Here is a 13297-nt window from a genome sequence, read left to right as displayed (position 1 = left end):
ACATTATCCCCCATATAGTGCTCTATTCTAACCACGTGGCCAGACACATTATCCCACATATATCACACTACAGCAAAGTGACCAGTCTCCTTGTCTGCCTCTAAAGCTCAGTAATAATCTGATGTGTGTCATACAGTGAGTCTGGCGACGTGAAGCTTAAGATCTGCAATCTGATGCCCCAGGACAGCGGGATCTACACGTGCGTGGCCACTAATGACCTTGGAGCTGCGTCAACGTCTGCCACTGTCAAGGTGCAAGGTACAGACTGTCCTGCAGGGGGAGCAAGATCAGTATTCCAACCCTAACAGACCCCTTTTATTAAAAGCCAGTGAAATAATCTAATGCCTGCTCTCATGTCACACTCACAGGGGTCCCAGGGGCTCCTATCCAGCCCGTCGCTCAGGATAGAAGCAGCTCCTCGGTTATCCTACGCTGGCTCCCCCCGTCCAGTACTGGGAACTGCACCATCTCCGGCTACACCGTGGAGTATAAGGAGGAAGGTAGAGTGTGACTGAGTATTACACCACAATGTGACCTTCCCTGCTCTGTGTATTACACCACAATCAGACCGCCCCTGCTCTGTGTATTACACCACAATGTGACCTTCCCTGCTCTGTGTATTACACTACAATCAGACCTCCCCGGCTCTGTGTATTACACCACAATCAGACCTCCCCTGCTCTGTGTATTACACTACAATCAGACCTCCCCGGCTCTGTGTATTACACCACAATGTGACCTTCCCTGCTCTGTGTATTACACCACAATCAGACCGCCCCTGCTCTGTGTATTACACCACAATTAGACCGCCCCTGCTCTGTGTATTACACCACAATCAGACCTCCCCTGCTCTGTGTATTACACCACAATCAGACCGCCCCTGCTCTGTGTATTACACCACAATCAGACCGCCCCTGCTCTGTGTATTACACTACAATCAGACCTCCCCGGCTCTGTGTATTACACTACAATCAGACCTCCCCGGCTCTGTGTATTACACCACAATGTGACCTTCCCTGCTCTGTGTATTACACCACAATCAGACCGCCCCGGCTCTGTGTATTACACCACAATCAGACTGCCCCTGCTCTGTGTATTACACCACAATGTGACCTTCCCTGCTCTGTGTATTACACCACAATCAGACCTCCCCGGCTCTGTGTATTACACCACAATCAGACCTCCCCTGCTCTGTGTATTACACCACAATCAGACCTCCCCTGCTCTGTGTATTACACCACAATTAGACCGCCCCTGCTCTGTGTATTACACCACAATCAGACCTCCCCTGCTCTGTGTATTACACCACAATCAGACCGCCCCTGCTCTGTGTATTACACCACAATCAGACCGCCCCTGCTCTGTGTATTACACCACAATGTGACCTTCCCTGCTCTGTGTATTACACCACAATCAGACCACTCCTGCTCTGTGTGTAACACATGTACACCCCCTGCTCTGTGTGTAACACGTGTACACCCCCTTCTCTGTGTGTAACACGTGTACACCCCCTGCTCTGTGTGTAACACGTGTACACCCCTTGCTCTGTGTGGAACACGTGTACACCCCCTGCTCTGTGTGGAACACGTGTACACCCCTTGCTCTGTTTGTAACACGTGTACACCCCTTGCTCTATGTGTAACACGTGTACACCCCTTGCTCTATGTGTAACACGTGTACACCCCTTGCTCTGTGTGTAACACGTGTACACCCCTTGCTCTGTGTGTAACACGTGTACACCCCTTGCTCTGTGTGTAACACGTGTACACCCCCTGCTCTGTGTGTAACACGTGTACACCCCCTGCTCTGTGTGTAACACGTGTACACCCCCTGCTCTGTGTGTAACACGTGTACACCCCCTGCTCTGTGTGTAACACATGCACACCCCTTGCTCTGTGTGTAACACGTGTACACCCCCTGCTCTGTGTGTAACACGTGTACACCCTCTGCTGTATAGTACAGATAATCACTATATATTGTATTTTTTCCCACAGGGTCCCATATATGGCAGCAGTCTGTTGCCTGTACCCTGGACACATACCTGGTGCTGGAAGACCTGTGCCCAGGGCATAAATACCAGTTTCGGGTCAGTGCCAGTAACCCGTGGGGAATCAGCTTGCCGAGCGAGCCATCTGAGCCGGTGTGTCTACCAGAGCATGGTAAATACAGTTTATATTCCAGGACTGTCTCATTCTGGGGTTAGAGCTGGCTCTGTCTCTTTGTTTTGGGAGAGGACTGAATTAACTGGGAATGTAACCCTGAGATTAGGGGCCCCTGGATCCCCGGGTGTCCGTCACATTGTGCATGTAAGCCACAAGCACCAAGGGCTTATAAGGAGGAATTAAAGATTCTCTGCTTTTGTTTTTAAAAGATGCAAATGCCGATGGTTCGACCGTCCTGTGGAAAGAAAACTTTGAACAACTTTATGTAGAACAACAGGAGATCGGAAGGTGACACAAGATATTACTCACCCTGTCACTCACTCGCACTCACCCTGTCACTCACTCACCCTGTCATTCACTCACCCTGTCATTCACTCACCCTGTAACTCACTCGCACTCACCCTGTCATTCACTCACCCTGTCATTCACTCACCCTGTAACTCACTCGCACTCACCCTGTCATTCACTCACCCTGTCACTCACTCGCACTCACCCTGTCACTAACTCACATACACACCCTGTCACACACATATGCTCACACTGTCACTCACACAGACACTCACCCCGCCACTCACACACTGATTTTCCCGGTCTCACACTTTCATTTTCCGTCACGCACACTATCACTCTTGCGCTCACTCATAAACTCCCACACTCACCAAAACACTCTCACTTTCACTCGTGCACTAACTCAAATACTCACTCTGCCACTTACATTCACTCACATTCCTAATTACTCTGGCATTACTACATTCACACAAATACTCGCTCACCCTACCATTGCTATACTTACTCAAGTACTCACCTGTTGCTCATTCACCCATTTATTCTCTATTCTATCACACTCATCCTTCCATTCTCACTCAATCTCACACGTACTCCGTGCCTGAGTTACACTCCCGGTCTGTGTTCCTGTCCAGGGGCCGGTTTTCCGTGGTGAAGAGGTGTACCCAGAAGTCTAGTCGGAAGGATGTGGCTGTGAAATTCATCAACAAGAGGCTGAAGCGTAAGGAGCAGGCAGCGCATGAAGCATCGTTACTGCAGCACTTACAGCATCCTCAGTACATCACGCTGCACGACACGTACGAGTCGGCGAGCTCCTACATCCTCGTCCTGGACCTGTGAGTGCCAGGGATATACCTAGCATGCGGCACTGGCTGTCTGTGGTCTAACCAGGCACCAGCTTAGTGACAGATTGTCAGCTCACTTGTTTAGTATCGATATCCAAACCCTTATTTAATGAGGTTGCATGTGGTCTCAGTAACCATACGAGAACAGATTTCCCCTGTATTTATTAATGGCAGCCCTGTCCAGCCCGCTGGTCTTAACAGGCAGCCGCACAATATTCCTGGCCATTTCTTCTAACACTCAACAAGAAAATGGCTCTTGTACAGCACGGCCAAAACAGGCAATTTAATTTCTAGTAATGACGTGGTGCCCCTCTCGTGGCCCTTTTTACTCGTAGATTTGGAAGTTGTGAAATGTGGAGGGAGATTAATCAAAGTGCTATAAGCTCGAAAGTTCTGCAAAGTGAACGTGGAGAAATATCTGACGTTCCATTCCTGACAATTCTGCTGGTTTCCATGGGAATGGCCCTCATTGTAGAAATAGAGATTCTTTTGTGATCAGATTTATAAACCGTCCCCTGGCGGTGCTTGACACGCGAGATTTATTGTTTATGTAATTCTTTTGTAGTTTTCCAGGTATGGTAAATGTGACATACTGTGTTTGAATGTATTAATCTGCCGTACAATGTGATAACGAGTGTTCGTAATTCTCAGAATGGATGACGGCCGGTTACTGGATTACCTCGTACACCACGATGAGCTGATGGAAGAAAAGGTATCTTTCTACGTCAGAGACATCATGGAAGCTCTGCGTTACCTGCACAGCTGTCGGGTGGCACACCTGGATATCAAGGTGAGGGCAGGGCCGGTGCAAGGATTTTTGCCGCCCTAGGCAAAAAAAAAATTGACGCCCCCCCCCCCCCAATATGTCCTGCCCACCATGTGACATCACAATGCCCCGCCCATATGCTCTGCCATATGGGCCAACGCCAGTCTTCACAAAGGGTCTTTTATCTGAAAAGACAGTGTGTTTACATTAAAAAGCCTACAGGCACAGGCTATAGACACCAGAACCACTACATTATGCTGTAGTGCTTCTGGTGACTATAGTATCCATTTAATGTGAAGTAAATTAGAGATTAGTTCCACTAATAATATATTGGATTGCCTACTTACCACCAGATGAGGACAAGGGGCTGATGATGGGCTCAGTCTGGCTCCACAGGTCTGGTGTAGAAGAGGCTCTCTGGAGACTGTTTTTAACAGTGCTCACAACAATTAACAAACAGGAAGCAGCTCCATTTTTTTAGGGCCCCTTACACAGCTCAAGGTCTGGGCCCCCAGGGGGCATACGCCTACAATGCTCACCCATAAATCTACCTACATGGCCCATCCATGAGTTGGGGATGTTTTATGTGTGCAATTTGTGTAAGGGATGTAGTGTGTTTATAGGGGATGTAGTGTGCTTGCGTGTAAGGAATGCATTGTATGTTTCTGTGTGTGTGTGTGTGTGTGTGTGTGTGTGTGTAAGGTTTGTTTCTGTGTATGTAATTGAATGCAGTGTGTGTCTGTAAGGGGGGCATTAATTATGTAAGAGAACGTAAGGGATGCATTGTGTGTTTCGGGTGTGTCTGTGTGTGTGAGTAGGAATGCATTGTATGTTTCTGTGTGTGTGTGTGGGGGGGGGGATGCATTGTGTATGTGTGTAGTGTAAAAGAGAGGGTTTGTGGGGTAGGATAGGGGAACAGCTCTTTATTTAAAAAAAAAAAATTCATAGTGCTCTCCCCTCCGGTCAATTATTGATTTCCCCCTCCCTTCTGTCCCTCCGTGTTCTCCCCTTCTGTCACTTAGTGCTCTCCCTTGGCCCCCTGTCCCCCTGCAGTCCCCCCTTGGTGGTCTTCTCACTCCCCCCTTAGTGGTCCTCCCTCTCCCAAACCCCTTAGTAGACCTTCCCCTACTCCCCCCACCCCCTTAGTGGTAATCTCCCCCCCTTAGTGGTCCTTACCCTCCTCCCCTCTCCTTAGTAGTCCTCCCTCCTTACACCCCTTTGATGGTCCTTCCCCCCCTTAGTGGTCCTCCCTCTCCCAAACCCCTAGTGGACCTCCCCTCCTCCTCCCTCAGTGGTCCTTACCTCCCCACCCCTGTTCCCCCTGTGTTCCTTCACCCCCCTCCCCCAGTGGTCCTGACTCACGCCTCCCCAAGTGGTCCTTACCCTCCCCTAGTGGTCCTTACATCCCCCTCCCCTCCCCTCCCCTAGTGGTCCTTACCCTCCCCTCCCCTAGTGGTCCTTGCTCCCCCCTCCCCTCCCCTACTGGTCCTTACCTTCCCCTCTCCTAGTGGTCCTTATCCCCCCTCCCTCCCCTAGTGGTCCTTATCCCCCCTCCCTCCCCTAGTGGTCCTTATCCTCCCTCCCTCCCCTAGTGGTCCTTACCCCCCCTCCCTCCCATAGTGGTCCTTACCCCTCCCCTCCCTCCCCTAGTGGTCCTTATCCCCCTCCCTCCCCTAGTGGTCCTTACCCCCCCTCCCTCCCATGGTGGTCCTTACCCCCCCTGCCTCCCATGGTGGTCCTTACCCCCCCCCCCCCTCCCTCCCATAGTGGTCCTTACCCCCCCTCCCTCCCATGGTGGTCCTTACCCCCTCCTTCCCTCCCATAGTGGTCCTTACCCCCCCTCCCAAAGTGGTCCTTACAATCCCCCCCCCCCCTCCCTCCCAAAGTGGTCCTTACAATCCCCCCCTTCCCTCCCAAAGTGGTCCTTACAATCCCCCCTCCCTCCCAAAGTGGTCCTTACAATCCCCCCTCCCTCCCAAAGTGGTCCTTACAATCCCCCCCCCCCCCCAAAGTGGTCCTTAAACCCCCCCCCCCCGCCTCCCTCCCAAAGTGGTCCTTACCCTCCCCTCTGCCCATGTAGCATGGCCGGGCGGCGCGGAACGCGGGACAGGAACCTCTGTTTCCTGTACCCGGCCGCCGGCGGAATGACAGGAAGCGCTCACTAAGTGAGCACTTCCTGTCATTCCGCCAGCGGCCGGGTACAGGAAACAGAGGTTCCTGTCCCGCGTTCCGCGCCGCCGGCCACGCTACATGGAGAGACCGGCAGGAGGGAGCGCTCTGCGCTTCCCTCCTGCCGGTCACTCAAACCCGGCCGCCCTCACACAGCAGTGCTGCGCCGCCTGAGGCTTGTTAAAGCGCTCAGGCGGCGCAGCATGAGGAGCCACACCGGGCACAGGGATCCGGCGCCCCCTGGTAAGTTGCGCCCTAGGCGGCTGCCTAGGTCGCCTTACAGGTGGCGCCGGCCCTGGGTGAGGGGACACAGAAGGTGGCCGTGCCTCTGAGAGTGCTGTTTGGTTAGTGAGAGGGGAATGGTCCCGGGAGATCCATAATTACACTGGAAATAGAACGGTCAAAGATATGGCAATTGGATTATTTTAATTACACGTTACCATGGTAACGGTCTCTTAAGGCTGTCACAATGTCCTGATAAGGTGTCACTGAGTCCAGGATTCTAAATTAAAGTTTTTTTAAATCACTGTTTAGTAGATATAAACCCAATAAAAACAGGTTTGTAATTATCTGTATACCTAAAAACAGCTTGTAATAGCTGTAGATCTCCTGTCTTCAGCCTTTGCAAGCCCTCCCCTTCTAACCCCGCCCAGACTTTCTGTGGCTGTCCAATCACAGACTCCCCAATGCAGCTCAATGAGAAGGCAGGTGCTCTGGGTAATTGCTGACTCTTGAGTTTATCTCCACTGAGTGTCAATTTCTATTGAAATCTGCACGTTTTGCACAATGAAAAAGGACACACTCTTTGCACATAAAGCACTTCAGAGAGATAAAGTGCTTTAGGGGTCTGGAGTGTCCCTTTAAGGAATCTGAATGGTTACCAGTAACACTGGCAGGGTTAGCGTTTTATTTCAATGAGTTAATGCTGGACTATAGCGTGAGATTAGGTAAAGGTTAGTGTTGGTATTTAGAGCTGAATGACGTTACCCTGCAAACATGATTCCAATCACTAGATGGCAGCAGATAACCAGGAATTGTATTCATACTTTGTATTCTGCTTTTATTGTGAGTATTTATATATTTTATCACAACATGAGTTCAGAGTGAAAGAATGTATTTGTATAATATTTTGTGTTTATCACTATTATAGTTAAAGGATATATTGGGATATAAAGGAATAAATAATCTGTAATTCAAATATCCCAGGCAATTAGCAGGGCACTCTAAAAGCACTCTATGTTGCTGAAAAACTTTGTGTAAAGTGTATCCTCTTTTTACACTTTACAAAAATTGAAGATCTCAATAGAAAATTATACTTTTGTAATTGAACCTTGTTACGCCCCCTGACTGTCAATCAGACAGCCGGTCCCGTTACTTCCTGGTTTGTTTAGCTCAGTGAAGCTAAATTCAAGAGGCAGCAACTGCCCAAAGCACCTGCCTTGCAAAGACTTCTCATTGAGCTGCATTGTGAAGTCTGTGATTGGACAGCCACAGAAAGTCTGGGCGGGGTTAGAAGGGGAGGGCTTGTAAAGGCTGCAGACAAGGGATCTACATGTTTTACAAGATGTGTTTAGATATATTGCCAATGAAAAAATCTATAATCAAATGCATATATGCTTTCATTGGGGGTATAAGAATTAAACAGTGATTTTTTTTATTTTTGTTTGTATTTAGCAGGGCAGTGTCTCTTTAATAATACTTTCTTTAATCCTATGGTTCAATACAATGTGAGGATGTGATAAACACCAATTAATTTGGCTTATCACACTGTACAGATCCTGGCTTCCAGCAGAACGTTTCCTACCGTACAATTCATGTTTTACTGATACCCTGCCCCAAGGGGCAATTCTAAAAAGACAAATACCCATTTACTCACCCACCTCATTATAGGGTTTAATAAAAATAGTACATGCTGTCAAATTGTTTTATTAATGCATATTGAAATACAATATAAAATGTTGAACACAAATAGTAATAATATGCTGTGATAAATGTCGGAGTAATACACTCTCCTTTTACTCTGTTCCTCAAGCCGGAGAACCTGCTCATCGACCTGCGTATCCCTGTTCCTCGGGTGAAGATAATAGATCTGGAAGATGCAGTTCAGATAACGGGACATTATTACATCCACCAGCTGTTGGGGAGCCCCGAGTTTGCAGCTCCTGAGGTCATTCATGGGACTCCAGTCTCTCTGGCGACCGATATCTGGAGTTTGGGGGTGCTGACGTATGTCATGCTGAGTGGGGTTTCTCCGTTTCTCGATGAAAGCAGTGAGGAGACCTGCATGAACATCTGCCGGGTAGATTTCTCCTTCCCCCAGGAATACTTCACCGCCGTGAGTCAGGCAGCCCAAGACTTTATAAAGGCTACTCTCCAGGTTGACCCTCGCTGGCGGCCTACAGTTGCCACATGCCTGCAGCATCCATGGTTACAGCCTCATTACAGCAACTACTCGAAGATTCCTCTAGAAACGTCCCGCCTGGCTTGCTTTATCGAGCGACGGAGCCACCAGAACGATGCTCGTCCTCTGCCAAATGCCAAGACCTTTGTCATTGCCAGGAAAGTGACCTGATATCGGAGGCTTAATTCAGAACACCTCCCGAGTCTAAGATTTCCCGTATACACTGTGCTGGACTCGCCTTACTGCTGCTGTAAAACAGGGATCCACGGGCTGGCCAGAGGCTGTTCTGGCAGATCGTCGATCTCTAGGCCGTATCAATACTGGCCGCTGTGGGGGCATTCTTCAGAAATTGTAAAGAATGATTCTTGTTTTACGAATAAATCAAGTGCTGGGCATCTTTGCAATCTATTGCCAGTGCCCTGAATAAACTCTATTTACTCTTTGTTCTTGAAGGGTTAACCCTTCAGCTGCTAACTGGGTGGGATTCCCTAAGCCACGGACATTTTAAAGGTTTTAGTTGAATAGTTCTGGTTTGTGTTTCAGACACAGTGTGCGCCTTTTACCCCTTTTTGGGAACGTATATAAAATACATATTGCAGGATTAACACGGGTGCAGGTATAAATCTGTGTTATACATTGCAAATGTGGGTAAACTATTGGAACATCATGTTAACCCATTAAATGCTGGCACCTTCCTGCTGACAAACAATTCACTGACTGATTTTGAAGGGACATCAGTGTAAGTGTCTCTTTAAATAACAGAAAATGGATAAAAAGTGTATTTAAATTATTACAAATGATTACATTTTTGGACTGTTAACCCCTTCTTACCAGAGAAGGTAATTGTTGTTATGTCTGGCAGTGAATGGGTAAATGGAATAAATTAAATCATTGTATATTGTATCACTCTGCATATAACTTACTCATTACTGCTGAATATAAAGTCTCAAACATCAGGGGAACCTTAGATTTAGACAGTAGGGACTGAAAGTTAAAATATTTTTCACAAACTGACTGTGATATTAAAAGTGATTTTTGCATCTGCCGTTCACACTCATTCTCTGGGTTGAAGCTGCACTTAGCTTGGCACCACAGCAAAGGGTGATGTTGGGTTTATGAATTTATGAAGTATCAATGCGCACGCATTTAATTATATATATATTTTTTTCATTGCGGGTTATTGTTTGTAGAAGTTGTAGATCTCATCTCTGCAGCCTTTGCAAGCCCTCCCCTTCTAACCACACCCAGACTTTCTGTGGCTGTCCAATCACAGACTCCCAATGCAGCTCAATGAGAAGTCTTTGCAAGGCAGATGCGCTGAGTAATTGTGTTTATCTCCACTGAGCTAGCCAAACCAGGAAGTGACAGGACTGGCTGTGTGATTGACAGCCAGGGCAGTTGTAAAAAGTTTAATTTATAAACCATATATAGAATTATACACAAATAGAATATTACTCTTCAAGAAATGAAAACATTGAATGGGATGAGGATTTTAGATGGATAACACTAGATTTTACAACATTATATACAGTAATCATACACAAATTAGGGTTAAAAGCTGTTAATTGGTATTTGTTACAGGATAGTGAAATATCTGATATTCTAAGGGCATTTATTTGGACATCTATTGAATTCATAGAGGAACATATCTATTTTATTTTTAACAGAGGATTCTTTTTACAGATAACAGGTACCACCATGAGAACCAGGTTTGCACACAGCTATGCCATTGTCTTAGATATCGGGAGGATCGATTTATCTGGACGGTGCAGATTTATTGATGATATTAGCAATATTTGGAGAGGTCCAGATTCCTGTTAAAAATAATTTGATGTAATTTAGAAAAAATATTTTGAGCTGATGTTTTCTCCTGGGATACGTTCGGCACATTAGAACCAGGTCCAGATTGTCTTGTTTTATTAATTAGGATAATTTACAGTTAGCTTCATGGTTTTATAATGATGTATCATAATTAAATTGTGGAAATATATGTAGGTAAAAAAAAAATATTTTTCTTCTTCGCGATTTAGTAGTTATTTATTTCCACACAAACTGCATCTACATACATTTTTAATTTGATATTTATCATTATCACACATACATTTTTTTTTATTATCTCTTCAAGGTAATGTCATATAGATGGGCGTTATTCTTTCATTCATTCAATACATTCACACATTTCTTTTTAGATTCACTCAAACTATTCACACTTTATGTGGGCGCTAGTGAATAGAAAACATGTACATTATATAGAAATATCCTTTTTAGATATATTTTTCTTATACATGTGTGTGTGTGTGTATATAAACGCTGTATGAACGGCTACACTCACGGTCTTCAAATAAAATATAACTTTTATTCCAGAGTTGTAAAAAACAGGATTAACGTTTCAGTCCCGGTTAGGGACTTTCATCATGATCATAGTTACACAAATGCCACACAGTGTGAGTATATATAGGTAAAATAAAGGAGATTATCCCCACCCCTAATTGTGCCGTGAATGCGTGAAGACGTTGCCGTCGTTACTATGGTGACGCGGTCTGTTAGGAATCACCATAGAGACGTGTTAATAGCTAGACCTCAATATAACATTACTGAGTATAGAGTGAGGTCAACAAGGAACAAGTGCAATATCTTGACTTGCAGATCTCCTTGGGACCATCCAATATACGACACACTTTGGATACTAAACCCACAGACCGTAACACACTCCTCCACTACCAGAGCGCACACCCCAGGACACCAAAAAATTCACTTTCCAAGGCGCAGTTCTCGAGAGTGATTAGCAATAACTGAAACAAAGAGAACATGAAACTACAATTAAAGGAAATTGTTGCGGAGCTGCAATATTATAATCCCAGGATCTCCGCTGGTAGAACACAATAATCCAAGTACAAAGCTGGAAGCAGGCAATATTCCCAAATCCTCCCAAGAACCAGACGAAATACAGTCTGAGAGTCAACTGACACTTTATTAAAAAGACTGATATTTAAAGCAGGTCACTTAACAGGGGTTTCCAAAGATGGGCAGCAGGGGTTTTGGTTGAGGGGACTGGAGGGAGACTACCGTTTCCAGGTCCTCCTCCCATCAGCCCCTGCTGTAACATACAGTAATGAAAACCACGAGGACATAAACCGTTACCTTTCTACTTCAAAATATACAACTTAGTTAGTTTTAATAGCAATGCTAATGAATGGGGAGGATTCGAACAGATATACACAGTACAGCATCAATTAAACATAGCCGGAGACGCCACACTATACCGGCGCGCAGTACACAACAGAAAATAGGCACAACCATTCTATCTTAGGCAGTCCCAAGTGGCTAGGTTTGCCACAGAAATGATGGAAAGGTTCCTACAGAGGGGATATGGTCGTCACATCCTGAACAAAGCGTTAGAAGATGCACGGAATGCCCGCGCAGACAAGGAGACGAATACCCCGGTGAAACTTGCTTTTCCTATGTTGTTCCATCAATCAACCCCACAAGTCGCATCGATTGTCAGGGAAAATGGGAAGATACTGTCAAGTGATGACACGCTTCCTAAAGTCTTCAAAGAGACTCCTTTAATATGCTTTAACAGGAATAAGAACCTAAAGGTCCATACGGATCCAGTCAGAAGTGACACACAACCAACAAGAGAGCACACTAGGGGATCAGTTAGGTGCCTGGGATGTGTCACATGTGGGCGTATGACACCAGCCAAATCATTCAGTCATCCTCATAACAGGATTTACCACATAAGGCATATACTATTACATGCAAGACCACACATGTAATATATAAGCTCATTTGCCCATGTGGCCTTTCATATTTGGGAAAACAGAAACTGCTTTGTGTGAACGTATCAGAGGCCATCGATCCAACATCAGACTGGCATATAGAGATGGACATTCAGACAAGCCAGTCACAAAGCATTTTCTAGAGTTTAAACATTCTTTGACAACATTAAAATGTTTGGGCATCGATCATATACCCATACCAAGGAGGCTAACGTGGAAAGATGCTCTGAAACAAGGAAGCATATTGGATTTACGAATTGAATTGAATCCCACCTCTGATGCTCGCCTTCAAGACTTCTCGAGGGCTGCACCGTTCCTGTGGAACTCGCTTCCCTCCTCCGTTAGATGCTCACTCAGTCTCCACTCCTTCAAAAAAATCATTAAAAACCCACTTCTTCATAAAAGCGTATCAATTAAACTCTTAATAGCTCCCAACTGATTCCTCTTCTGCAACTGTCACTAGTCTAATACTATCCTTACCTTTTGTGTCACTATACCCCACTCCCTCTAGCATGTAAGCTCATTGAGCAGGGCCCTCAACCCCTCTGTGCGTGTGTGTGTCCAACTTGTCTGGTTACAACTACATGTCTGTTCGTCCACCCATTGTAAAGTGCTGCGGAATTTGACGGCGTTCTATAAATAATATAATAATAATAATAATAATCTCCAAAAGGATTGAATGAGACTTTATCTTTCCACTCGTTCCTGCAGTAATAAAGCCCCTTACAGCTTGCAATTATTTTAACTTTAATTAATTATCTTTTTAATTGCATACTTCATATATGTACACATTGTTATCATAGAGGGCCGTCAATTCGGGTCTGTTGACCCACCTAAGAAAAAAAATTATTTTTGCGTATGTACTAGTGGTTATCTGTAGGTAGTCC

The 13297-nt window shown here is 45.8% G+C and overlaps 1 protein-coding gene across 7 annotated transcripts in view; it reads left to right on the top strand.

Moving 5' to 3' along the window:
* KALRN (kalirin RhoGEF kinase) overlaps positions 1-9787 on the top strand; it is a 413233-nt gene extending 403446 nt beyond the window's left edge. For 4 of the 7 annotated variants that reach the window (XM_063429172.1, XM_063429174.1, XM_063429173.1 and 1 more), the window contains 7 exons: positions 137-258; positions 369-500; positions 1995-2159; positions 2372-2450; positions 3083-3283; positions 3944-4082; positions 8260-9787. In XM_063429172.1, coding sequence (XP_063285242.1) covers positions 137-258; positions 369-500; positions 1995-2159; positions 2372-2450; positions 3083-3283; positions 3944-4082; positions 8260-8799 — 1378 coding nt within the window. In that variant the 3' untranslated portion in view covers positions 8800-9787. The remainder of the gene's footprint in view (positions 1-136; positions 259-368; positions 501-1994; positions 2160-2371; positions 2451-3082; positions 3284-3943; positions 4083-8259) is intronic. The other 3 variants (XM_063429176.1, XM_063429178.1, XM_063429177.1) reach the window with 1 other exon arrangement.
* Positions 9788-13297: the final 3510 nt, after the last annotated feature.

This window comes from Pelobates fuscus, chromosome 8, assembly GCF_036172605.1.
Source record: "Pelobates fuscus isolate aPelFus1 chromosome 8, aPelFus1.pri, whole genome shotgun sequence".
NCBI classification, from domain to species: Eukaryota; Metazoa; Chordata; class Amphibia; order Anura; family Pelobatidae; genus Pelobates; species Pelobates fuscus.
This window is presented reverse-complemented; position numbering and strand designations above follow the sequence as displayed.